At 36.5% G+C, this 27,854-nt stretch overlaps 1 protein-coding gene across 1 annotated transcript in view; it reads right to left on the reverse strand.

Annotated features, from left to right (window-relative positions):
* The window catches only part of MYO9A (myosin IXA), a 266,091-nt gene that overhangs the window by 177,317 nt on the left and 60,920 nt on the right, over positions 1-27,854 (reverse strand). Inside the window, exons 5-11 of the mRNA XM_060153325.1 lie at positions 23,599-23,698; positions 22,036-22,092; positions 16,198-16,295; positions 13,865-13,991; positions 8,474-8,563; positions 4,580-4,696; positions 2,598-2,732 (exon numbers count right to left, since the gene is read on the reverse strand). Of these exons, the coding sequence (XP_060009308.1) occupies positions 2,598-2,732; positions 4,580-4,696; positions 8,474-8,563; positions 13,865-13,991; positions 16,198-16,295; positions 22,036-22,092; positions 23,599-23,698 (724 nt within the window). The remainder of the gene's footprint in view (positions 1-2,597; positions 2,733-4,579; positions 4,697-8,473; positions 8,564-13,864; positions 13,992-16,197; positions 16,296-22,035; positions 22,093-23,598; positions 23,699-27,854) is intronic.

Consider the following 27,854-nt stretch of genomic DNA (forward strand, 5'->3'; position numbering starts at 1 on the left):
TTAGAAGTGAACTTCAGTAATCAAGATTTTCAAGATGTTTCCTCCCAAAGCATCTTTGGTACTTTTTTATTTCTGTGTTTTATTTATTCAAAAAATTTAATCTACTTAACTGATTCTCTATTCAACTGAATTTAACAAATAGTTCCGGAGTACCCATCTCATAACAGGTACCAGACCAGTGATACACAAATAAATAAAACACTCAATATTTAAACTGACTTAAATCTCTTATTTCCAGAAAATCCATTTTAAGTAGAAAAACATGAGGAGGGAGAGAAAGGAAGCATAAAATAGATGGGGTGCGGGCTTCCCTGGTGGTACAGTGGTTGAGAGTCCGCCTGCCGATGCAGGGGACACGGGTTCGTGCCCTGGTCCAGGAAGATCCCACATGCCGCGAAGCGGCTGGGCCCATGAGCCATGGCCGCTGAGCCTGCGCGTCCGGAGCCTGTGCTCCGCAACGGGAGAGGCCACAACAGTAAGAGGTCCACGTACCGCAAAAAAAAAACAGATGGGGTGGCAAAAAGTATAAATTTTCTCTAAGCTTTCCAAAATTACCTCAAAAGCTTACCCATTACATCACAAATAACAGAAGAAAATACTGAGACTTAAAAGAAAGAAAAAAAAAGCTATACCTTAGTATCTATGTCTTTTGATCCATAATTCCACCACATTGCCCACAACTATGATATGCAGGGTAGCAAATAAATGAGGACCACCCACCCACCAAGTAGTTTTGAACACATTTTCCATCAACTGTAAGGTTTTATTTTTATACATGTTTTTAGGTAAGGCATTTCTCATGGCTCCTCCATGGCTAATCTAGACTTCTAAATAAGGTAAGAATAATTTCAGTTCACAATAAGAGAACACCTTTCTTCTTCAAAAGCAATTTAACCAGTCTTCTGTTTAATGATCCACAGAGCAATTGATGCTTTTCTTTGAAAAATACAAAACGCTGTCAACAAAATGCATTCCTCCACCCCTCCAACACACACAGCCATTTTAGGAGATAAAAATACTGATTTAGCATAATCTAGTAAAAAGAACACTGGACTGAGTAAAGAAACCAATCCCAGCTCAACTTTTGATTAAAAGCAAGAATTATGAAGCCAGAGTGTTTTGAATACAGGCTTTAGGCATCATTTGCAACACCAGAATAAAAAGAGTACCCACTTAAGAGTAAGCACTACATATATGTTAGGTGATATTATAACAAATAATACTATCTTTTAACAGCTCTATAAAAGAATCTAGCTAAAAGGTCATGTGTTAAAAACTTTAAGGAATCATCAAAATGGCCAAGACTAATGCTGCTTGTGTGAATATTAATCAGTCCTTATAACTCTTGAAGTAAAATAGCAGTGCTTAAAGCCAGGACAGAGGACGGCAAGCCTCAATGACAGGAAAGACCTGTTGTGGTTTTCTGTTCATTTATTTTCTTCACTATTTCCTTTGAGGTGAATGTGAACCCTGCTTCTTTTTTTTTTCTTTTTTTTTTTTGCAGTACACGGGCCTCTCACTGCTGTGGCCTCTCCCATTGCGGAGCGCAGGCTCTGGACACGCAGGCCCAGCGGCCATGGCTCACGGGCCCAGCCGCTCTGCGGCATGCGGAATCCTCCCAGACCAGGGCACGAACCCGTGTCCCCTGCATCGGCAGGCGGACTCCCAACCACTGCGCCACCAGGGAAGCCCCTTGCTTCTTTTTATACAAACTGAAATTCTGGGCTACAATCTCAACTTGTTACTGAAATCAAACTTGACTTGGAGAAAGAGCCCACATTTCCTTCAACCCTGCATTTACCCTAAGAATTGTCATAGAAACTGATGGCTTGCTCTTTCTACACTAGTTCAGTCAATTTGAACTTCTCACAGGAAATATCTAGTTACTCATTTTGGTCTCTCTACACTGTCCTATTTCTTTGTATCCACATTCTGAGCTCATCTGAGATTCTGTTAATAAGCTCCTCTATCCCATCCTCAAACTAAGAGATCAAAGGAATCCAACAACCACACTTAACATTACACACACAGCGACCAAGCCCATGGCGGCAATTAAAAATCAAAAACATCAACAAAAATTCAAAACAAACCCGTATTTTTTCATTCAAAGGTGCAGTCAAACAAGCACATATTATTGATTCTAATACTTGAGGCCTATTAAACAAAAAAGAAAACCCTGTGTGATAAGGCCCCCAAACTATGCTCTGATCTGTCATTTGCTTACACTAATATGAAGTCAATAATATCTATATTGAAATACAACATTTAAAATACTTATCACGACTATGACTCAAGAATTTATGGGGCTTCCCTGGTGGCGCAGTGGTTGGGAGTCTGCCTGCCGATGCAGGGGACGCGGGTTCGTGCCCCGGTCCGGGAGGATCCCGTGTGCCGCGGAGCAGCTGGGCCCGTGAGCCATGGCCGCAGAGCCTGCACGTCCGGAGCCTGTGCTCCGCAGTGGGAGAGGCCACAGCAGTGAGAGGCCCGCGTACCACAAAAAAAAAAAAAAAAAAAAATTTATGTGTGTGTATGTGAAGGTGCGGGTTAGGGTTTAGGGAGCAGGAAGGCGGCAAGTGTACACACATTCAGGTACTCACCTGCTCCAATTTAAAGATATGCTGATTAAAGTAGTGTTGTAAGCGTTCATTAGCAAAATTAATACAGAACTGTTCAAAGCTGTTACTTTCATAATCTTCAAACCCAAAAATATCAAGAACACCAATGGACAAAGTCTATGAAACAGGAAAAAAAAATTATGGTTAAAAAAGGATGCTCAAATTTATTTCATGAATAATATTCACAATATAAGTAACAAAATGTTCTTCAACAGCAGTAGAGAGGAAAACTTGGGGGACCAGTGTTCAGTCAAAATATTACTACAAATGAAAAGCATGTTAGTTCTCTTTTTCTTCATCTTTTTCTTTTTATCTTAGTTATAAAAATAGATCCAAAGTTTTAACACATGTAATTCATTGATTACTTTACAGAAATGTACAAAGCAGAGTTAATGACCTGTTACCTCAATATCACAAATCTCTAAAACCCAAGAGACAGGGAAGGGAAAAACAGGCTATTGGAAAGTCAGAAGGTTACTAAAGTAAAGCTAGGTTACTCCTAGCTATGCCTGGTTATGCCAAAAGGATCATGCAATTGTTCCTAGTTTGACTTCTCTATCCCAATAAAATTCTGCATTAAGAATCAAGCTAACAGGTATGTTTAAATTAGTCTTACACAGGCTAGAAATGAAACTGGATATCATAATATGTGGTTTCTTGAAGTTAAAACTTTAAAAATTTTTATCAAAAAAAAGAAACACACAAGATTTATGACATTAAACAGTTCTAAAAGGATTATAACAAAAAACAACAATCCCTTCTCCACCCTCAATTTTTGCTCCATAAAGTCAACAACACTCAAATCTTTTTAGTTGTTTGGTAAAGAATAGTATAATATAGTAAAAAATGTTTATTCTTCTATTTCTTGATATTTTACCTCCAGAAATTACCTTCTAACTTCTTACTATGGATGATAAATATTCAGTTCTAATATCCCAAACCACCATTCTTCTCACCACCCCACCTTATTCTTAAAATACAGTTGTATGACAATTTTGATTAAATGAAAATAATTTTTCTCCACTGGTGCTAAGAGAGATACTGGGCAAACTGATGTAATGAGTGATAAATAGTAAGAGACTTTTAAAAGTCTCCATTAAGAGTATTTTGTGTGATTAATACTGCTGACTAATTCTAAGCCCTTAAAAAAAACAGTGAAAATAATGATCTTCAAAAATAAGTCAACTTGGGACTTCCCTGGTGGCGCAGTGGTTAAGAATCCGCCTGCCAATGCAGGGGACATGGGTTCGAGCCCTGGTCTGGCAACATCCCACATGCCACAGAGCAACTAAGCCCATGCGCCATAACTACTGAGCCTGTGCTCTAGAGCCCACAAGCCACAACTACTGAGCGCACGTGCCACAACTACTGAAGCCCACACGCCTAGAGTCCGTGCTCCACAACAAGAGAAGCCACTGCAATGAGAAGCCCATGCACTGCAGTGAAGACCCAATGCAGCCAAAAATAAAATTAATTAATTAATTTAAAAAAATAAGTCAACTTGGTATATTAGGTTAGAATTAAAATCAACTTTCTACCTGTGGGCTTACTCAAAGCATGAAAAGGTCATGTAAGAGCAATTTTACATTTAAATATTTACGTTTTACATTTAAATATTAAAAATAATGAGGTCTAGATATATTTCAAGACATAACCAGGTAAAAAAAAAATACAAATTAGAAACAATACAGATAGCATGATCCTATTTTTATGGTTAAAAGCAACTCTGTACATGTACATCTATAGGAATGTAAGTACATAGGAAAAAAGCTCTGGAAAGACACACAGAACAGTTTTGCTGAATAGGGTCATAGAAGCAGAAATAAGGAGAGAAATAGCAGGGAATACAGATAAAAGGTGAACTTATTACTCTATATAATTCTATGTTTTTAAATTTTATGCATTACCCATTTTATTAAAACAGTTTTTCAGGAAAAATATATTATAATCCAATATATGTCTACCTTGGTATTTTGCTCCAAATCTTTACTATTCATAAGTGCATGATTAATCCGAAAAACTATCCAGTCAAACAGGGCACTATATAAAGACTTAGCCATGGAGTTCCTCACTGTCACAGCCTGGAAAAAAAAAAAAAAGTTAGAAGTCTAAGTGAAATTGGCAACAATCTGACTAAGATACTATAACAAAGTGTTTTGTTCTCATTCAAGAAAGAAAGCTTATTATCCTGAATTAGAAATTAATTTCTTTCAATATAAATAACCTACAATTGAAGTTTTTTATATATACTCATTAATTTAATCCAACTCAGGGAATCCAGGCTTAAACTGCCATGAAAGATAAAGGAAACAAAACATGAGTCCACACATTTCAAAACACTTTTACTGAAAACTGGGGTATATATTTCACCTAGTAAAGAAGGTAGAATAGGAACTTTATAAATAAATGAACTTTGCCAGCTAAAGTGGGGAAGAGTATTCCAGGCATAGGAATCAATTATCAAAAAGGCATCAGTTATCTGTGGAATCCTAGTCACACCACCACAATTACACTCCTGGCTGTCTTCAGCTTGTCATCCACAGTAACCTTTAGAATTTCTCCATCCCCAAACAGTAACAATTCTTTCATTGTGGAGTTATGTGATTTACTTTTTCCCCTCACCTCAAGCTTTCCCTAGTTTATGGAAACTCTCCGTACTATCTGCTCAATTTTTGTGTAAATCTGAAATTAGTCTAAAAAATGAAGTCTATTACTTAAAGAAAATCCAACATTTAGAAAGTACCGCAACCTAAAAAGAGGGTTGTGGGGCACGTATCTTAGACAGCTGAATCCTAGAACTTAAAAGAATACAAATCCTAATAATTTATGTACTTCTCATCTAGGGACTTATTTTGCAGCTTGTATATTCAGGTACATATTTATATCTATGTTCTTAATTTTAGAGGAAGTAGAGAGTGTTGATTAAGAGCTAGACTATCTTCCAGTCCCGGTTTCTCTACTTATTCCAGCTATTTGACCTTGGTCAAGTTACTTAAACTCTTACGCTACAGCTTTTTTTACATTTGTAAAATGGAGACAATACTATAACCGACCACACATAGATGATGAATGAATTTCTGAATTTCAGTGGAAAAAAAACCCCCTCAAGTTTCCAGAACAAAAACTACCTTCCTAAACTATCACCTACATAGGAAAGAGAAGACAGGTATTAAATTCTCTATCTTCAACACTAGACACTTGAAAATAATTGGAAAACGTTTAGAAGTTCTGAGAGAAAAAAGGATGTGGCCCTAAAAGTCTATTCTTAGGCAAGTTATCAACCAAGTATCTTTAAAATAAAAAGAAAATCAATAGTAGAATATATAGAGAGAATAACCATTCTATTTTCCCCAGAGGAGAGGAAAAAGAATAAAGACAATCTGATTAAATTCAGCAAAAGCAAAATATTTTAAAACACACAGTAAGAAAACATGTTCGTTATCACAATGAATATAAATGAGTTGAATTCTGTAGTTAAAAGACAAACCTCCATATCAAATTAATAGATTTAGAGAGAATCCAAATATACCAAATATACAAATATAATGCCTATTTACACCATAACTCCCAATATTATACTTTTAGCCTCTTTTCTCTGAAATGCAGTCCTGCCTATCACAGCTTAACCTCAATAAGCCCAAATACCAATTAATTATTTTCTCACTCAAACAAGATCTCGTTCAGTGTTTCCTGTCTCACTGAATGGTACCAATATTCTACAGTTGTGTGTACCAGAAAATCAGGATTCATCCTTGACATCTCCTTCTTCCTCCCTGCTTCCCACTAAGCAAATCATCGCCCAACCTTGTTGCTTTTACCATCTAAATTTCTTTCTTTTTAAATACATCCATTTCTCCCTATCAGTAGGTCACCATTCTAGACATAGCAGCAAGCATCTTTCTCCTCAGGAGTACTAACTACTACAGCCTCCAAACTCATCATTCCACATTCACTCTTGCCCTCTGGGTTAGAATGATTCCCATCACCAGGTGTACATGTTCTCTATATCCTCTCCCAGTAAGTGTGAACAGGACTGTAAATGATGGATTTCACTCCCATAACTATCTTTTGTTATATGACAAGGGTGAAGGGATTTTAAAGATACAATTGTGGCCCAAAATCAGCTGAATTTTTTAGTTAACCCAAGAGATACTGTCTTGGGTAGAGCTGACTTACTAGGGACTGAGCCCATCCATCAGAGATTCTCCTGCTGGCCTTGAAGAAGCAAACTGCCATGTTGTGTACAGGACCACATGGCAGGAAATGGCAAGTAGACTCTAGCTGCTGAGAATGGCCCCTAACAGCCAACAAGAAATTATGGATCTCAGTCCTACAACTGCAAGGAAGTGAATCCTGTCAACAACCTGTGAACTTAGAAGAGGATGTTGAGTCTCAGATAAGACCACAGCCATCATGAATATCTTGACTTCAGTCTGGTGAAACCCTGAGCAGAGGACCCAGCTAACCTGTGCCCAGACTGATGATTCATGGAAACTGTCAGATAATAAATCTGTATTATAGTAAGTCACTAAGTTTGTTACACAGCTATAGAAAACTAACACGCTCTCCTCCAACTAATTTTTTCACACTGCTGCCAGATTGTCCTTTAAAAAATATCTAAGGCAACTTTTTTGCTTAAAACCCTTCTTTCCATTGCTCTTCAGACAAAATACTAGAATCCTCAAGGACTGCTCTTCATTTTACTCATAATGCCTAGCACAATTCCAGGCACAAAAAGTGTTTTCAAATATTTACTAAACAAATAAATATACCAAACAAACATAAACAAAAATAAAACAGGGGCTACAAAAATAATCTCAAAATGTTGAAGTTAAAGTTAAACATGTAAATAAACATAAAGAAATATTTAATAATGAAAAAAGTTGAGAAAGAAAATATAAAAGCATTGAACTTTTATGTAAAAGATGAACAAAACTCTTAAAACGGTTTGGCTTTTTCTCTTGTCTAGAAAGGAGCTCTCAAAGTTGGCAACTATAAAATACGATATAAGATACCTGACATAATGAAGAAATGTGGACCTGTAGGTACAATCAGGAGAGACCCCAAAAATGGGATAAATGGATCAATGGGATAAATTAATCAATGTCTGCCTAGAAAGCATTCTCTACAGTTAAATCACTGTTTCCCCACCTCTCTGACTTCCAATCTCATATTCCTGTCCTATCTTTATAATTGTCAGTTTGATTTCTCAACACTTTCATAAAACTTCACCATAAAATAGTAGGTTTTTCAATAACTTTCCTACTCCTATACACCTGAGTGGTATAATAGTAATATTGGCACAGTATAGCAATAAAACTTACCTGGAAGCTTTACTATACAGACGATACTTAAAGCCATGGGACTAAGTGAGAAAATCTAGATAAAGAGTATAGAGAAGAAAAGACAAAGACTGTCCTAGGGCACCCAATCTTTAAGAAGTCAGGAAGAAAAGAAAAAACAAACAAAAAGAACTGCAAAGGAGAGGCCAACAACGAAAAAGTAAACCAAAAGAATATGATGTGCTGGAAGATATGATGTGCTCAACAAGGAATAATCATTTGGGTTAAGGACTGCTTATTTATAATTCTACCTACCATCTACTTATCCCACAGTAATACTATGAAACTTAAAAACGGTGATCAGATTGAGATCATTGGAGAAAAATGTAAGCGTATTGCTTAAAATTACATTCAACTTTAAGTTTCCAAGTTGACAGAAAGTTCACGATAAATTTCAAGAGCCCAGAAAATATTTCAATCCATACTGTTATTTTCATTCTGTTAACAGAAAGAATATAAACCTAAACTTCTAAAAATGTTCAGAGTTCCTTGATTTCAAAGAAAATCTATTCATACCTCTGCCAGTTTGTATGGTAAAATAAGCTTTTCTCCCACTGTCACGGTCTTCCTTGTAACTAGTGCTTCAAATAGCATCTCTTCTTTAACCTATACAGCGGAAAAGTAAATTCAATATAAAAGATTTATGACTATGGTTGAATTATTTATTGAAAAGTCAAATAGAGAAAAAAATTACTGAGATTAGTAAATATGCAACAGAGAAAAAACAAAAAGACAATACACTGGGCAATGTAAATATTGGCCAAAGTGGAATTTAAGTGTCCCACTCACCATACTTCACCATAAAAAAGACACAAAGGGTATATAAGACAGATGGGTCTTTTTATTTTTATTTTATTTATTTATTTTTTTTTGCGGTACACGGGCCTCTCACTGTTGTGGCCTCTCCCATTGCGGAGCACAGGCTCCGGACGTGCAGGCTCAGCGGCCATAACTCACGGGCCTAGACGCTCCGCGGCATGTGGGATCTTCCCGGACCGGGGCACGAATCTGTGTCCCCTGCATCGGCAGGCGGACTCTCAACCACTGCGCCACCAGGGAAGCCCATGATTCGTCTTTTAAATGCAGAAAAAAAAATTTAAAGAATGAAAAACCACCCAATTCATTTTAAGGAGCTGATTTAATGCTGACACTAAAACCTGACAATGGTCATACACAGATCTACACATATACACAATCACACAAAACACACTAATCTTGCTTGTATTTTGATAAACATCCAAAAAAAATTACTGAATTCATATTTCAATCAGCTACCTCTATAATTTTCTGAATAGTCTTAATCGTGCATATATGACTTTAACTTTTTAAAATAAACTTTATTGAGGGAATTCCCTGGCAGCCCAGTGGTTAGGACTCGGCACTTTCACTGCCAGGGCCAAGATATGATCCCTGGTCGGGGACTAAGACCCTGCAAGGTGCGTGTTGAGGCCAATAAATAAATACACTTTATTAATACAAAATATTAATAATTAGCAATGGGCTCAATATCCAATCTACAATGTTTCTCATATTCACCTAATTGAGAAACTGATATGTATATTAAAAATTCATTCTTTAATATTGTTTCAATAGATGTTAAATATACTCAAAACACATAAATCTACTAAAAATTGAACAATTTATAGTAATGATGATGGTTCTAATATTTCACAACAAAAACATGCTCCACAATTAAATACAACTAATCTACTGGAGCTTGTTTGCTTTTAATAATTTCACAAGCCTCTACCCCAGATAGGATTTAGTACACAGAAGATGCAAACCATTCACTACTGCCTGAGGTAACTACAAAAAATAATTGGAAAAAATAAATTAAATTAAACCATTATTTGTTCTTAGAAGCTAAATCTATATTTATTATTGAATTGAATCACTTTGGGAAGGAGGGAAATTAAATTAAACCTTTACTAAAGAGTTTACATTTTAATTAAACCAGTTATTGTGCCTATCTTTCAATCTTATTTCAATGAAAGCCTTAAGATTCCAATTATCATTATCAATGTTAATCAATTAGAGAAAATCATATTTAAAAATAAGATCTAACTATGGGAATTCCCTGGCAGTCCAGTGGTTAGGACTCTGCGCTCTCACTGCCGAGGGCCCAGGTTCGATCCCCCGTCGGGGAACTCATATCCCACAAGCCACGCGGCCAAAAACAATTTTAAATAAAAAAATAATAATAATAATATGGGCTTCCCTGGTGGCACAGTGGTTGGGAGTCCGCCTGCCAGTGCAGGGGATACGGGTTCGAGCCCTGGTCCGGGAGGATCCCGCATGCCGCAGAGCGGCTGGGCCCGTGGGCCATGGCCGCTGGGCCTGCGCGTCCGGAGCCTGTGCTCCGCAACGGGAGAGGCCACAACAGTGAGAGGCCCGCGTACCGCAAAAAAAAAAAAAATAATAATAATAATAAATAAAAATAAGATCTAACCATAGGCAGGATACCCTGGTAGGTCTTCTCAGACCTTCTCTAGCTCGTTGACTTTGAAGATTATCTTCTTTCTACTTAATAAACCTCCATTCCTAGAACTAGTCCAAACTATATGTAACAAGAAGGAATTTGAGAAGCTTGAGTTCAAAAGTGAGATTTGCTATCAAATCACATTTAGTTGTTACTCTAACTTTGACACTGGTAAGTCCAATTCTCAGAACTGGATTTCTCCTTTTTTTACCAACACCTCTTTAAATTGCCTGAATTCCTCTTACTAGTCTCTCATCAAAAAAAGTAATACTGCACTAGGACCAGAAGCCTTGGTACTTGCTGAATGCCTGAACTTATAAGAAAGACCACTAGCCACAATACCAAATGTCTGACTAAAATATCACCTGAAATGCCTGCCTGAAATACATCTGTTTTCTGACCCTCATGACCTTCAAAATTACAGCTTTCAGATACCACACTCCACACCCTGGAACTTCTTTCCAATGAGTGAATCTAGTTCCAATTCAAGGTACTCCCTCCTGACCCTTCTTCCAGGCTAACTCATTCCATTAAAGTTAATAAGCAACAGCAAGGCATGTACAAAATAATAAACACTGTAAGGTTAGATCAATAGGAGGCATCCATTGCTCTCAAAGAACATTGCCACCACCCTATAATGGACACAAACTGGTAAACAATTAACTTTATGCTACAAAGCCAATACTGAACTACGCTAAGGAGAAGCAAATGTTCTATGCTGATAGAGTCAGTTTAGACCCTTTAATATGGTTAAGTTCCATGAAGTAGTATATGAACCAAGATTTGAAAGATAAGTGATATTTCAACAGAAAAAAAGGTTATTCGTAATTGCAAAAAACTGGAAGTGATCAACATGCTCTTCAACAGATGAATGGATAAACCACATCCACACCATGGAATATTACCCAGCAATAATGAGAAATGAGCTATCAAGCCAGGAAAAGCCACAAATGAATCTTAAATGTATATTGCTAAGTGAAACAAATCAGTCTGAAAAGGCTACATACTATATGACTCTAATTATGTTATATTCTGGAAAAGGCAAACCTACAGAGCTAGTAAAAAGATCAGTAGTTTGCTGCGATGGATTGAATAGGTGAAGCACAGGGAATTTGGGGGGCTGTGAAACTATTTTGTATGATAATGTAGTGGAGGATACACGACATTATGCATCTGTCACAACCCAAATAGCAAAAAGAGTGAATCTTAATGTATACAAATTTTTAGAAAATTATTTAAGATGTTGTGGGAATCTTAGGAAAATAATACAGACCATGACATGAAAACTGTATGACAAATATATGGAACAACCTCAGTGAAGGGGGTGGGAGGAAAAAAGGTGCTGACCTAAGCAATTCTGGAAATAAATGGAGTCTGTAAAACTAGGGGTAACGTGACTCCATAAAGTCATTTCCCACAGGGATATGGGTTAAAAATTCTAATACTGCTTTACAGGTATACTAGAATCCAATACCTAAATGAATGGCAGATTGATGGGAGACAGCTTCCTCACTGTTAGAGTGTGAGTTTACAGATAAGCAAGGGGAGAAGGCTAGAACGATACATGTGCTAATGGATTAGTTAGAAACAACAGTATAATCTCATGTTTATCTTTTTTATAATTTTTATTTTTTTTATTGAAGTATAGTTGACTTACAATGTTTCAGGTGTACAGCAAAGTGATTCAGTTTTATTTATATATATATATATACTATATATATAAATATGTATTCTTTTTCAGATTCTTTTCCATTGCAGGTTATTATGAGATACTGTATACAGTTCCCTGTGCTATGCAGTAGGTCCTTGTTGTTTATCTATTTTATATATAGCAGTATGTATCGGTTAATCCCAAATTCCTAATTTATCCCTCCCTCCCACTTTCCCTTTTGGTAACCATAAATTTGTTTTCTATGTCTGTGAGTCTATTTCTGTTTGTAAATAAGTTCATTTGTATCGTATTTTTAGATTCCACATATAAGTGATATCATACAATATTTGTCTTTCTCTGTTTGACTTACTTCACTAAGTATGATAATCTCAAGGTACATCCATGTTGCTGCAAATGGCATTATTTCATTCTTATTTATGGCTGAGTAGTATCCCATTGTGTGTGTGTGTGTGTGTGTGTGTGTGTGTGTGTGTGTGTGTGTGTGTGTATACACATCACATCTTTACCCATTCAACTGTCAATGGACATTTATGTTGCTTCCATGTCTTGGCTATTGTAAATAGTGCTGCTATGAACATTGGGTGCATGTGTCTTTTCGAGTTAGAGTTTTCACTGGATACATGCCCAGCAGTGGGATTGCTGGATCATATTATAGCTCTATTTTTATTTTAGTTTTTTAAGAAGTCTCTATACTGTTCTCCATAGCAGCTGCACCAATTTACATTCCTACCAACAGTGCAAGAGGGTTCCCTATTCTCCACACCCTCTCCAGCATTTACTATTTGCGGACTTTTTGATGACAGCCATTCTGATGGATATGAGATGATACGTCATTGTGGTTTTGATTTGCATTTCTCTAATAATTAGCAACGTTGAGCATCTTTTCGTGTGCCTGTTGGCCATCTGTATGTCTTCTCTGGAGAAGTATCTATTTAGGTCTTCTGCCCATTTTTTGACTGGGTTGTTTTGTTTTTCTGATATTGAGCTGTATGAACAGTTTGCATATTCTGGAAATTAATCCCTCATCAATTACATTGTTTGGAAATATTTTCTCCCATTCTGTAGGTTGTCTTTTCACTTTGTTTATGGTTTCCCTTGCTGTGCAGATCATGTTTATCTTTATATAGATATAGATGGTTACATAAAAATATTTGTAGATATGTGAATATACTCAGGGGAGTATACACACATATACTTCCTGTCAGAGGAGAGGGCCTACAAAAATCATATCCCTTTTAAGATGAGTAGATAGCTCAGAAAACATAAGAAATCATCACTCCAGGAAGAAAGAATAAGGTAATAATAAGGACCCTGATGTGGGAAGAAACGTCATAGGAGATGAAGACCTTTGGCTCCCATTCAGCCATGAAGAAAGAAAAAGTAGTACCCTTTTCTCCACCCATCCAGATACCCATCTTCAAATAAAATAATCTAACCAACATCCTACTATGAGAGGAAATCTTAAATATACAAGGAGAAAAATTACAAAGGCCTAGAACACGATACAGTATAGAGTGAAAAACTCATCCTATTCAGCAAATTGAGGAATCAGGGATATCTGGGGCAAAGGGAGGCAGGGAAGAAAACCCAAATCTTCTAAAGATTCTGGCACACACAATAGCAGAAATTCCAACTTTTGGAGTAACACTATTAATAAAAAGTATTAACCCATTTATATCTACAAAATAGTTACACAAAATAAAAACTGAAAAGTTACCCAGTATTTGAAATGACAACTGAGAATGTAATCACTTACTTCTAATAATTCTGAGACAACAGGCAGAACTTCAGGATTACATATATCTATGGAGTCATCCCGGTATGTCTTCTTTTTATAACAGATATTACCCAAATGTAGTATTGCTGAGAGAAGAGAGAAAATCCTGTGAAAATAAAACCATAAATTACAGCTTGCTTATGTGCATTCTCTAAGCTTGTTTCATTCCAAAATTCTAATCAAGCAAATTAACCAGTACAAAGCATTCAGTCTTCAGAAAAATAAGAAATGGGATAATAATAACTAAAATAACTAAAATTTATTGAGTGTTCACTATGTCGGGCACTGTGCAAAGCGCTTTACATAACCCTTTCAGAATTATATCACCTGTCAGATATAGCTATTTGAAGGGGACTTCTTACTATTGTCTGAACCTGCCGTAGTGTTTCAAAAGTCCATGGACTTTCTAAACGCTTTTCATCCTGCCTGGAATGTCCTTTCCCTACACTGTCTATTTCAGATCTACTGCATCAGAATCTTTAAAAGAAAGGTCTTAGAATCTGTATTTTAACCAAGTAATCTAGGTGATTTTTTATTAGTAGTTATATTTTTTAAATGCTTTCCTACATCATATTATACTGCCCATCATATTATAAATGCTTTTTAAAAAACAGTATGAGGCCACTGGGATATATTATCTAATATCAGGCCCTTAATGAGAAACATCTGTATCTGGACTGTCCTTCCCTCCTGTCTCAGAAGAACACATGCCCCTCCTCCAGCCAACAACTAATCCCTACGCTTGTGCTATACATCTCATGAACTCAGTTTACTCTGGAACATTATTATACCAATTTTCTATCTCTAGCCTGAACCTGACAAGAACTTTCTATCAAAATAATCTCACTTCTCTTTTACTTTAAACAACCCATCCTAGATCCTACATCTTCTTCACTTCATAAACAAGCTTATTGAAATGTTAACTTACACTCCTTGCCTTCACTTTGTCATTCACTATTTGCTAACACATTCTGGCATCTGCCTCCCAGTAAAATGTCTCATAGAAGTTACCAAGAACCTCCGTGTAACTTAGAAAAATATATTATGTCCTTAACTTACATGATATCTCAAAGGCGTTTAACACAGTTGAATAATCCATCTAAAAGCCCTTCCTAGAAATCTATATATACGCACATCTTTGTGCCTTCTCCAGTTATTTCCTCAGAATAAATCTGTCCTACTTAAGAAATTTTAACTTTGTGTTTTCCTAAAATTAGGAAGCATTTTAAATAAAACAAAGATATTGCGTTAGGAACCTAAGAGCTGTACTTTCGGAGGTCCGAAGCAACATCTAATTCGTAGGTGTAATTTTTCAAATAATTCAAAATTTTTAAATGATTGAGTCATTAACATGACTCAAACAAAATACAAGTCAATTCTAAAGGAATATTTCACAAAAACATTCTGGGTTAGAGAGGAAACTCAGTATCAACTGAAATATAAAAACTACTGAAAGCCAAAAACATAAAAAAACCAAACTTATGAGCCATTTTTTAAAAAACTATTTTTAGTAGTAGTTTATATAGTTGCACATTACACTATTTCAGAATTTTGGATTCAATAATCAGCACAATAATGTTTCTCACACACAAATAATGTGATGCATAGTCTCTAGCAACAATAAATGTCTTATAAACAATTGAATATACTATAATTCAATAGTAAAAGATTTATAAATATGAATTAAGAATCCCTGCTCTCAAAAAGCTTATAAGGTTAAGGTTATTTGCATCTTTAAAGTAGTTTGTTTTATTTTAAATATAATTTACTTCTTTATTTTAAGCATAGTTTACTCCATCCTTATCTCAACCTTTTTACAGTTCTACTTTTTTATATTTACAATGAAAAATATACATTTAGCACAATGCTACAGACATAAATTTACAGTTGAAATACACAGAAAATTATGTTATACTGAAATGTATGCATGTCTTAATAAGATTAAAGATCAATGATATAGAAAGCAAGGAGTTATAAAATAGTGTTACAAAGCAACGGTTTTTAGGTAAGGTACATGGAGAGGTTTGGGGGGCACCATGAGCCCTTGCAATAATATGCAAATGTTTATGTATTACATTTTACAGGAAGAAGAGCTCCAACTTCCAACAGACTCTCAAAGATTTATGACAAAAGAAAGCAATTCAAAACAAGTCTTTTAGAAAAATAAATTTTCTAATTCTAAGTAACATTTAAGATGGAACTGGATCAGGAATATCAGAAAATTGTTTCAAAGGATCAAAGAAGAGGAATTTTTGAAACACATCATGATTTATTCTCTATCAAGGCTATAAGAATACAATAAATAAACTCACTGTCTTCGTGTCTTGGGAAGAAATCCTACCATTTCCATGGCTAGTTGTAAGCGTTCAAAGTCATGCCTCAAATCTTCCCCCTCCACTGTGAAGCAATCCTGTTTTTTTAAGAAAAAAGGGGGAGAAAAATCAAGACTACCTATTGAAAAGTAATCTAAGCCACGTGGAAATATAGTAATTTTAGATAAATATACCTATTATAAAAATTAGAGCTGGTGAAATATTTAGACATTGCCAAATTCATTAGCTCTCTTATCTTACCACAAGTATGCACACTAAACACACACCTACCAAAATACCAGTAGGTAATCTTTTCTCCCTCTTTCACAACCACCCAAGCAAGGATCTCAAAAGTAACTTAAGAGCTAGCAATATGTATAAAATGTTCGGATACAAAGTTTGATTTTGAGTGGTTCTGAAGAGTCTTGGAGATCCAAAGCATTTAAGAGAGCTCAATTCCACAAACAAATGTTATTTATTCAACAAATATTTAATAAGTGTCTACCCATATGCAAGGTGAACTAGATCCTGGGACACAAAAATAAATTTTAGAACAGGCAACAATTTAGTTGAGAAGTGGAGACTAGACTTTTATAATACAAAGAGGTTTATATTATATCAATATTAGAAATAACATAAATATTATATTCCTAATAACATAAACATGGTAATCAGTCAGCAAAATAAAAAAGTATACGTAAAAGTATAAAAACCTGCAAAGAACACACATGATATGAGTCAGTAAAAATAGTTATGGACTACCAAATAAAAAAATACTACTCTTCTAGAGCAACTCTTGCATTTCACTTCCCCCAAAAGTCAAACGGTAACACTGTACACATAATCTAAATCTTTAAAACAATAAATAAGTCTCTAAATCCCTTTACTATATGTTCTCACAGTCCCTTACACTTAACATTTTCAAAAACCTCCTCACATGTATTTACTTTTTTAATGCCTATCTTCCTATGAAATATTGTATTAAATACTCAATGAACACATGAACTATTACTTGTCTCATTTACTGCAGTTCTCCAGTATCAAGTCAGTGCCAAGAAGAAAGTGGGAAATTATTAAAGCAGATATACAATGAATGATTTATTTGACTGAATGAGATATTCTTTTTTGAGAAGTAAACAAAGTGCTCATTTATTTTTTAAAAAGTATTTATCAAGTATCTACCATGTACAACTTGCTTTAGGCATTGTAAGAATGAGTTAATGAATATATATGTAAATAATAAAATTTTAAATTAAATATTAAGTCTTAGAATGCTATTAAAAATATTTTTATTCTCTATGGAAAGGTATACATGGATAGTTTAAATTTTTAAATTCACTTCAAGAAACGTTCTTTCTGAGAACCCATGTACTTAATTTTCTGACTATAAAATTTTGGTAAGCAATTTTAAGACATACTTCTACAGACATGCCAACATCCTACCTACTAAAAAATTTTAAGTTAACACATTTTTCTTTTACCTATAGTAAAGCTTTTTAAAAGCTCTTGCTTTTCTTCCCCCCAAAGCCACAAATAGCTCACTCATTTTATGATTTAGTAAAAAGTTTTCTATAATAAATCAGTGGGGAAAAAGAGAACTATGCTTCCGCTTGTATAAACTCAATGATACAGTAATGATTCTCGTAACTGATGGTTGTTCTTATCTACCCCAAGAATGAATAAAACAATGTGTATAAAATATTGAGAACATAAATTGAATAAAGAACTAAAATATAAATACATTTATACTTGCTGTTATCTATAATCAAATTGTTCTTCGGAAATACAAAATGATCTCAGTGAAAACCAAAATCATAATTAACTTTTAAAGGCTTGTACTTAATGTGTATTTCCCTGATGACAACGGTATTAGAAAAACTAAGGATGGACTAACCTACCAGACCGGAAATATCTTTATCTTAATCTGAGTTCCTATGGAAGCCGACCTTGAGACAAAGATTCAGTACAAGTACTAGCGGAATGTAGGGAAGGCAATGTAGCCTAAATAGGGTATAATGTTAAAGTAACTACCACAGTGGGTAACTGGACTTTAATCCCAAAGTAATCTCTGGGAAACAGTATAAAAAATAGACAGGTGGGGCTTCCCTGGTGGCGCAGTGGTTGAGAGTCCGCCTGCCGATGTAGGGGACATCGGCTCGTGCCCCGGTCCGGGAAGATCCCACATGCTGCTCCGTGGCTAGGCCCGTGAGCCATGGCCACTGAGCCTGTGCTCCGCGGCGGGAGAGGCCACAACAGTGAGAGGCCCCCGTACCGCAAAAAAAAAAAAATAGACAGGTGAAGGGGCGGGAACACTTATATACCACCTCCCATGAGTTATTGGTTGAGGACTTCTAGAGATAAGCTGTTAACTCCTAGGAACTTCTAGAGGGTCATGCAAGAGCACAAGGGTTCTGAGAAAAGGCTTCAAACACCAAGATACAAATACTGGCTGTTGGAGGTCATTTAGAAAACAGTGAAACGGTAAGGGTCAAAGAATAAGACAGGGAACTAACCAACAACTGTTAGGACCCTTTCCACTGAAAGAAAATAGTTGATTCCTCTTGTCAAACTTAGCTCAGGCTCTAGTCTTACTTGATAACATGCCACTGCACACTCCCCACAAACACACCAAAATGTTCTTTCATGCTATCAGCCTTTTTTCCCTTTGTATGAGATGATGAGACTGCTTTCTCATTTATAAGCACCTACAATAAGCCTGGCATATAGTAAACATTTATGAGGGAGAGAAAGTGAAGAGCAGAGTCAAATTACACATTTTTCTCCTACGCTGTATATATTTCTTAGAATGGTGCTTATAAAAATCATACTTTTTTATAGCTACCAGTTGATAATATAGGACATAAATAGGAATAATTGACTTTGAGAATTAGTAAAGATGCTGAAGATCATTTAAGAAAAAAGAATATAAAGAACATAGCCTGATTTGAATCCCAATTACACTATTAACTTGCTTCATCACCGTGGGGGAAGTCACTTAAATTCTGAGCCACTGTTGCTTCTGGTGTGAAAGGTAATCATACTAACTACAACCAGGGGTTTTATAATGATCAAACATAATATGGATGTTAAAGTGGTTTTTAAATGGAAAAATATATGCAAAGGAAGTTGGGCAGCATGCAGAGACCTTCATATTGGACTGGCATAAAGCCAAAAAGGCAGTATTTAAGGGAGTGACCACAAATTTATAAACTGTTGGACAGTGAATAGCAGTAAGAGTGCTATGTTGTAGAAATACTTAAAATAGGGAGAATGGAAACATTATGAATTCAAAGATTCCTGCCCAAGTTGCATCAGGATTCCTGCAGAAGGTCTACCTCATGGAAAAATGGGAGGCCAGGTACTATACAAATGGTTGGGTTCCTATAAAGGCAGTAATGATCAGGATGGAAGCATGGCCTCACTGAGATATGAGTTCTAATCCTCTGCAGCATGGTGGAATGTCAATATCCTGAGACTTATTCTGGCAATTCTCACTAAACTCGCCTGATAGTTGGACCCTAAAATCATTCAAAGCTTAGTTCAGAAAAATTTAAAAATTAGGTGACACTAACTGTTTACATTGAAGTTATTCAGAACCGGCTTTAAGGTAAAACTGTTTGAATAGATTATTACCATTTAAAGAAGGGAAATTAGCATTTACTAAATATCTTCTACATATCAGTCATTATGAGAGTCACTTACCATTTATAATCTCTAAATCCTCAAAACACAAGGAGTTAATTATGCATCTGTATATTTAATTGTACGTACATTTATAGGGAAGAAAATAGACTCAGAAGTTAAATAAGTCACCTAAATAACAGGGATGGCCAAACCAAAATCTATCCAGTTCTAAGTCCTCTGCTATCTCCCATGAAACACTAGCTGCTTGAGCTTGTATTAATAGGATAACCCTTAAAACGAATTAAATCACCATACAACGGGCAACAACAGGTCCCTCGTCAAAAGCAATTTTCTCACCATAACTTCTCTTGGGATCATTTATACAATTCCAAATAATGTATGTTAAAAAATACAACACAAATTGCAGAACCCTCCTTAATAACCTCTCTTCCTATAATGCTAGTCACATAAGTTCTAATAACTCAGAGTGAAACAAGTTTAGTTTGCCCCCAAATATACTATAAGGAGGAGCTAAGAGGAAAGAATAAAACAAAAGATCCTCAAATAGACTGCTTGTTTGCATTAATTACCTTGCGAAAAAAAAGCAACAGAAATTAATCAAAGTTCTAACTATAATATATTTGAAAACGTAATAAATGGGAGGGTAGTGATGGAAGTAATGTTAAGGGAGTAGGATAGTACGGTTACAAAGTTCTTCTAAGAGGAAAAGATGGAGAGTGATGTTTTCAGTGGTGGCAGTGATGGGGGGGGGAAACATTTATTGTGCACTTACACAGTATTAAGCAATCTATCAAACTCTTTAGATGCACTAATTTAATACTCATGAAAGTTAAAGACCATTATTATTCCCTTAAATAGGTGATGGAAACAAAAGAATAAGTGACCTGCTTGGGTTCTCAAAACTAGTAAGTAGATGGAGCTAGTATTCAAGTCAGGTCTATCTACTTCAGAGCCCCAAAATTCTTAAGCATTACTTACACTGTCTAAACAATAGCAGACCAGTTCACAATTTCACTATAAGCTCTGTAAAGGCAATCAAGTCTTATATTCACCATATGAGTTTCCCAGTCTCCTACCTACTTCCCAATGAGGCACACAGTCACCTGGTATACTAGGCGAAAGATGGAAGCTTCTCAAGAGTGACAAAACAGCATAAAATTTTTCTATTAAAAGTTATCAGTATCTATAAATTTAAGTGTCTAAAATTTATTTTCCAAAATATTAAATCTGAAACTGCAAATTACTTGATTTATTATGAAATGGTAATGCAATTAAACTGAAGGAAAAAGTTAATGTCATAATTACTAATCCTTCTCAACTCTGATAGTTTTGCAATTAGAGGAGTTTGTAATCACATGCAGTAAGAATTAAAGTGATGGTTATTTAAAGCAAGGAATAAGACATGCTATGTTTCCAGGAGGAATGGTTAATAAATTAGTTCATTAGTTAATGAATATAGATGAGTGCATGTTTTCAGCCTCTCACATCTGACCTAATTGCAAACTGAAGTAAAGGAAAAAGGCTTTTTGTGTTCTTTTTACAATTACAAACTTGTTCTTACAAAATATAACAAATAAAGCTAAATTTACCTACTCATTTTATATTACATCATATATGCCCTTAAATCATTCTCAATTTAAAACATAAAATAATCTTATTTATAGGAATTTCAATTCTTAATTTTTGGAAAATTACATAAAGGCTATAGCCTCTCTTGCTATTAAAAAAAAAGTATGCATTCATTATGTGAAAAGACTGTTACCTGACATATAAAACAGGAAGGATGTAACTTTTTAAAATAAACAATAAATATTACTCATAATATGTGGGTAACTAAACTATTGAAAAAGAACTGAAACAAACAAATCTCAAGGAAAAAAATCCTATAGTTCATAAGGATCCATAACAATGCTGAAGTCAGGAATGCAATCTATTTATTATTGGTCAAAATAAATATTGAATACAGTCTAAACAGCAAAAACAATCCAAAAATGGTAAATTGACTGGTTTTTAATCAATAAACCATACAAATAAATCAATTCAAATAAATTAAACATTGATTTATCTTCTTTCTTAGATTCTTTGTTTGTATTTTAGCTGATTTTCTTCCTAAGTCACAAGACAGATGCAAATGAGCAAGGTGAGGGTCCTTTAACAGGAACACAGAATATTTATTTAGGCACTTGTACTGACCGGCTCAGAGTCATAGCAATAATCATCCCAGCTCTGTCTGAGGGGCTTCTTTGTTATCTGAAAGTAAGGCAGATTAGTTAGGTAGAAGTAATAATTATTCCACTTCTCTAATCACCTCTTAGACGTAGTGCTCACATAGCACAGCTGTTACCAAAGAAAGTTATTTTGTATACCAGCACAAAACAAGAAACAACTAAGTAAACATTCAGATTCTGGGAGATCATATATTATCATAACCAATCCATACTTGCTATTATTCAGTTACTCTGAAATATAGTAACTGCTGAGTCCCATAGTCTCTGAATACTGACCTTATGATAAGAATATGTATGGTATGGACACTGATTACAAAAAATATCTGGAAGAGATGCAATAAACTCTGGATTTCTCTAATACTAACAACTATCAGCTCATTTATGGGCAATTACTACTTTTTAAAAAGGAAAATATTTAATCACCCATATATAAGGCAAATAGTTTAAACAGGAAAGGAAAGGAAAATACTCAGAAGCTAAATCAATGATTTTTTTTAATATACTTAAATTCAATACAGTAAAAATGCCTAGTGTCATACTGGGAAGTGATATATAACACAATTTTGAAATTCTCAATATAGTAATACAGAGTTATATTAGCTTATATAAATATGTAGTTTCAAAATTAGGAAATATCAGTTATACAGCATGCTCTATATCTTGCAAAAAGTCTGAGATGTTACTTTCATAACCCTAAATACATACTACAATCTCCGAGCCACATCAAAGTGTCAATTTCCTTACAAAACCCTCATAGAATTTTTTAAATTACCCAAAAGGAATTTCTTCCCATAGACATTACATCTTGCCTCAAACAAAAAAATGAGGGGAAACAATCTATTATTTAAATGATCTACTGTCAGACCAATTCCATTATTACCAGTTCTAGAATTTTTGTTAATATGAGGAATAAAATTGTAGAAACCAATGCAATGAAAAGTTGTGAGAATTACTACTTATTATGGAAGTTTAGGGGTGAATTCTGAGTTACAAGGTAAGTTACAAATTCTCTAAGTCATTTCCTTTAGTGAATTTTCATACTGAATGTTTAATAGGATAATCACTGAGTTATAAAAATAATCATACTCTAAGTCAGTATCATAATATCATGCAAAGAGTATTAGACTTCAAACATGCAAATAAAGTTTCAGTAATCCTTTGACAAGGGCAAGCATGAATCATTAGTAACATTTAACATGCTGTGGTCTGTAAAAGGTAAATCACTTTGGAAAGAGTAAAGCATTTTTCTAAACTGGAAGTATCTATAAACAGTTCATTATTCTCTTAAAGAGTCTCACAAAAAGCAAAAGGTACACATATAACTAATCTTTTCCAATTCATATAAGAATAATAATTTTTAAATTTAAGAACTGCATCACATAGATTTTTAGATTGCATACATGAAAATGCTAGTTAATATCCACTACCAACCAGGTTTCAGAAACAAAGTACTAGGAAAAAAAACTTTCCTCAAGAGCTAAAATTTAGTAATGCCCTACATTTCAAAACGCTTTTCATGAACTCCCACCTGATTGAGATAATGATATTCTTCCGGTTGTTTAAGATGGAATGCTAATCTCTCTTCTTCACTTGCTCCTGCCAGGAGGTAATAAAATACATGATAGTTCCTGTTGGAAACAAAGAAGTATGGCTTTATAATGAACATGGTCTAATGGTTATTATTCAACAAGAAAAAAGAAAAGGAAAACATTAATTAGTAAACTGTTTCAGCTTTGCTTCATTTTCTTAATACAAAGGTGATAAATTCAATATTTAAGTACTACAGGGGAATTCAAGTGGCAGTCAAGTGGTTAGGACTCAGAGCTTTCATCACTGCCGTGGCCCAGGTTCAATCCCTGGTCGGGGAACTAAGATGCAGCAAGCCGCGCAGTGTGGCCCAAATAAAAAATAAGTACTACAAAATAAAATAATGTTTTGTATGCTGGAAACAAAAGAGAAAGGTGAAGGCAGCAATACAGTAAACGTGAGACCTCTAAAAATTCTCTCCACAGAACCAATTAGAAAACTGGCAAATTTGTCAGAATCAACTCTAGAAATTAACCAAAAGAAAACAGCAATCCAGAGAGTGTTTACACAAGAAAAACAGCTGAATCTCAGTAAAAACTGAAGCTTGATGGCCTTTTAAATTGCCCTATTCCACCTCCTGCTTACCAGATCCATGGTAGCTTTCAATACCAACAGCTTACAACTGAAGTGGACACCCAAAGCCTGGCAGCCTCCAAAAGAGGGCAGAATGGGGTTGGGGCTCATTCAGAGTCTCATTCCCTGAGAAATATGATTATCTGATCTGTCTGGTTGTGCCTTGGAAGGAGCCATTTTCAAAACTATCCTTATTTGACCTGACTCAGAGTTAGCCCAGTACGAAAATCTTTGCCCCAGAGAAGTTTGTAGGAAACAATTATAGGCAATTTTTGAACATATCAGCCTCCTGCAGCCATGAACAAATGTTGGGGCACACAGTAGGCTCACCAAAGAACTTAAAGGGAAAAGGTGGGAAATGAGACATCCACAGAGGCTTTGAAAAGCCCCAATACGTTCCTGGGAATCTAAAAGGCCATGTGCATGCATAGCCTGTGCCCATGCCCAGGGTTGCATGTCCACTCAGCAAAGACAAGAGGAGATACTAACCTCTCACCTATCACTAACCCGGAAGGTCTGCACAAGGAGGAAGTAAAGGCTAAGGCAGAATTACAAAATGCCTACCTAGGTGTTAAACGTCATGGCCCAATACCCATAGAGAGCCCTGAGGCAAAGTCTGGGAGACTTAGTGTTTCCAACCATTTGAGGAACACTCTGCTCAATCATTAAATCTAACCAAGCAGATACTTCAACAGCTACACTTGAAAAAGACTTTTCAAAGACTTCAAATTAGCTCAGAAAATTCACAAAACAAACACAAGGAACAGAAGTAACAACCACAAAGCCTGGAAGGGGAGGAACTCATTTCTAGAGCTGCCACATGATTATTTTAAATGTCCAATTATTACTTAAAACGTCCAATTTTCAACAAAAATTTACAAGTCACGCAAGGAAATCAGAAAGTATAGCACATACAGGCTTCCCTGGTGGCGCAGTGGTTAGGCATCCACCTGCTAATGCAGGGGACACGGGTTCAAACCCTGGGCCGGAAAGATCCCACATGCCGCACAGCAACTAAGCCCATGCGCCACAACTACTGAGCCTGCACTCTAGAGCCTGCGAGCCACAACTACTGAAGCCCGTGTGCCAAAACTACTGAAGCCCGGGCACCTAGAGCTCATGCTCCACAACAAGAGAAGCCACTGCAATGAGAAGCCTGCACACTGCAACGAAGAGAAGCCCCCGCTGGCCGCAACTAGAAAAAGCCCGCACGCAGCAATGAAGACCCAATGCAGCCAGAAATAAATAAATAAATTTATTTATTTATTTATTTAAAACAAACAAAGAAAGTATACCACATACAAAGGAGAAAAAACATTCAATAATTACTGTTCCTGGGGAGGTTCTGACATTAGACTTACTAGATAAGGCTTTTAATCAGCTGTTTTAAATACAAAGAACTGAAGGAAACCATGTTTAAAGAACTAAAGTATGAGAATGCTGTCTCATCAAATAGAAGCTCTCAATAAGTATACAGAACTTATAAAATAATCAAAAAAGAAATTTTGGAGTTCAAAATTGTAATAACTAAAATGAAAAACTCTCTAGAGGAGCTCAAAAGCAGATTTGCAAGCAGAAGAAGGAATCAGTGGACTTGAAGAAAGGTCAGTTAAGGCTAGTTAGTCTGAGGAAGAGAAACAACCATGAATGAAGAAAAATTATCAACCTCAGAGATCTGTGGGACACTACTAAGGAGACACCAACACATGTACAATATAGAACACCAAAATGTGCAAAATGGGAGCCTCAAAAAGAGAAGAAAGAAAAGAGCAGAAAGAATATTTGAAAAACACGACCAGAAACTCCCCAAATTTGATGAAAAATATCAATCTGTACATCCAAGAAACTCAATGAACTCCAGGAGGGAAAAACTCAAAGAGATCCACACCTAGACAAAGTAAAACTGTTGAAAGACAACGAAAAAATTTTCAAAGCACCATGAGAGAAATGCCTCATCAAGGGATCATAATATAAGATTACCAAATGATTTCTCATCAGGAACCATGGAAAGGAAACAGATTCAAAGTACTAAAAGAAAAAAAAAATCAAGAATTATATATTCAGCAAAACTATCCTTCAAAAATAAAGGAGAAATTAGGATATTCCCAGATAAACAAAAATTAATATACTTCAGAGCTAACAGATGGGCCCCATAAAAAATGCTACAGGGAGTTTTTCTCACTGAAATGAAAGGAAACTAGAGGAGATTCAATTAAGCATTAAGAAATAAATAGCAGGGCTTCCCCGGTGGCGCAGTGGTTGAGAGTCTGCCTGCCGATGCAGGGGACATGGGTTCGTGTCCTGGTCCGGGAAGATCCCACATGCTGCGGAGCGGTTGGGCCCGTGAGCCATGGCCACTGAGCCTGCGCATCTGGAGCCTGTGCTCCGCGGCGGGAGAGGCCACAACAGTGAGAGGCCCGCGTACCGCAAAAAAAAAAAAAAAGAAAGAAAGAAAGAAATAGCAGAGAGGAATTTCAAGATGGCGGAGCAGTAAGATGTGGAGATCACCTTCCTCCTCACAAATACATCAAAAATACATCTAATGTGGAACAACTCCTACAGACCACCTACTGAATGCTGGCAGAAGAACTCAGACTTCCCAAAAGGCAAGAAACCCCCCACGTACCTGGGTAGGGCAAAAGAAAAAAGAGAAAACAGAGACAAAAGAATAGGGACAGAACCTGTGCCTCTGGGAGGCAGTCGTGAAGGAGGAAAGGTTTCCACGCAATACGAAGCCCCTTCACTAGTGGAACCAGGGGGTGGGGAGGGGGAAGCTTTGGAGCCAAGGAAGAGAGCACAGCAACAGGGGTGCAGAGGGCAAAGAGGAGAGATTCCCGCACAGAGGATCGGTGCCGACCAGCACTCACCAGCCTGAGAGGCTTGTCTGCTCACCCAACGGGGCAGGTGGGGGCTGGGAGCTGAGGCTTGGGCTTCGGAGGTCAGATCCCAGGGAGAGGACTGGGGTTGCCTGCATGAACACAGCGTGAAGGGGGCTAGTGCGCCACAGCTAGCTGGGAGGGAGTCCGGGAAAAACTCTGGACCTGCCTAAGAGGCAAGAGACCATTGTTTCGGGGTGTGAGAGGAGAGGGGATTCAGAGCACCACCTAAACGAGCTTCAGAGATGGGCGCAAGCTGCGGCTATCAGTGCGAACCCCAGAAGACGGGCGTAAAATGCTAAGGCTGCTGCTGCAGCCACCAAGAAGCCTGTGTGCAAGCACAGGTCACTATCCACACCTCCCCTCCCGGGAGCCTGTGCAGCCCGCCGCTGCCAGGGTCCTGTGATCCAAGGACAACTTATCCAGGAGAACACACGGCATGCCTCAGGCTGTTGCAACGTCACGCCAGCCTCTGCCACCTCAACCTCACCCAACATTCCGTACCCCTCCCTCCCCCTAGTCTGAGTGAGCAACAGTCCCCTAATCAGTCGCTACTTTAACCGCCCCTCATCTGGACGAAGAACAGACGTCAGAGGGGAACCTACACACAGAGGCAGGGCCAAATCCAAAGCTGAACCCCAGGAGGTGTGTGAACAAAGAGAAAGGGAAATTTCTCCATGCAGCCTCAAGAGCAGCAGATTAAATCTCCACAATCAACCTGATGTACCCTGCATCTGTGGAATACCTG

The sequence above is a fragment of the Lagenorhynchus albirostris genome, chromosome 1 (genome assembly GCF_949774975.1).
Source record: "Lagenorhynchus albirostris chromosome 1, mLagAlb1.1, whole genome shotgun sequence".
NCBI lineage: Eukaryota > Metazoa > Chordata > Mammalia > Artiodactyla > Delphinidae > Lagenorhynchus > Lagenorhynchus albirostris.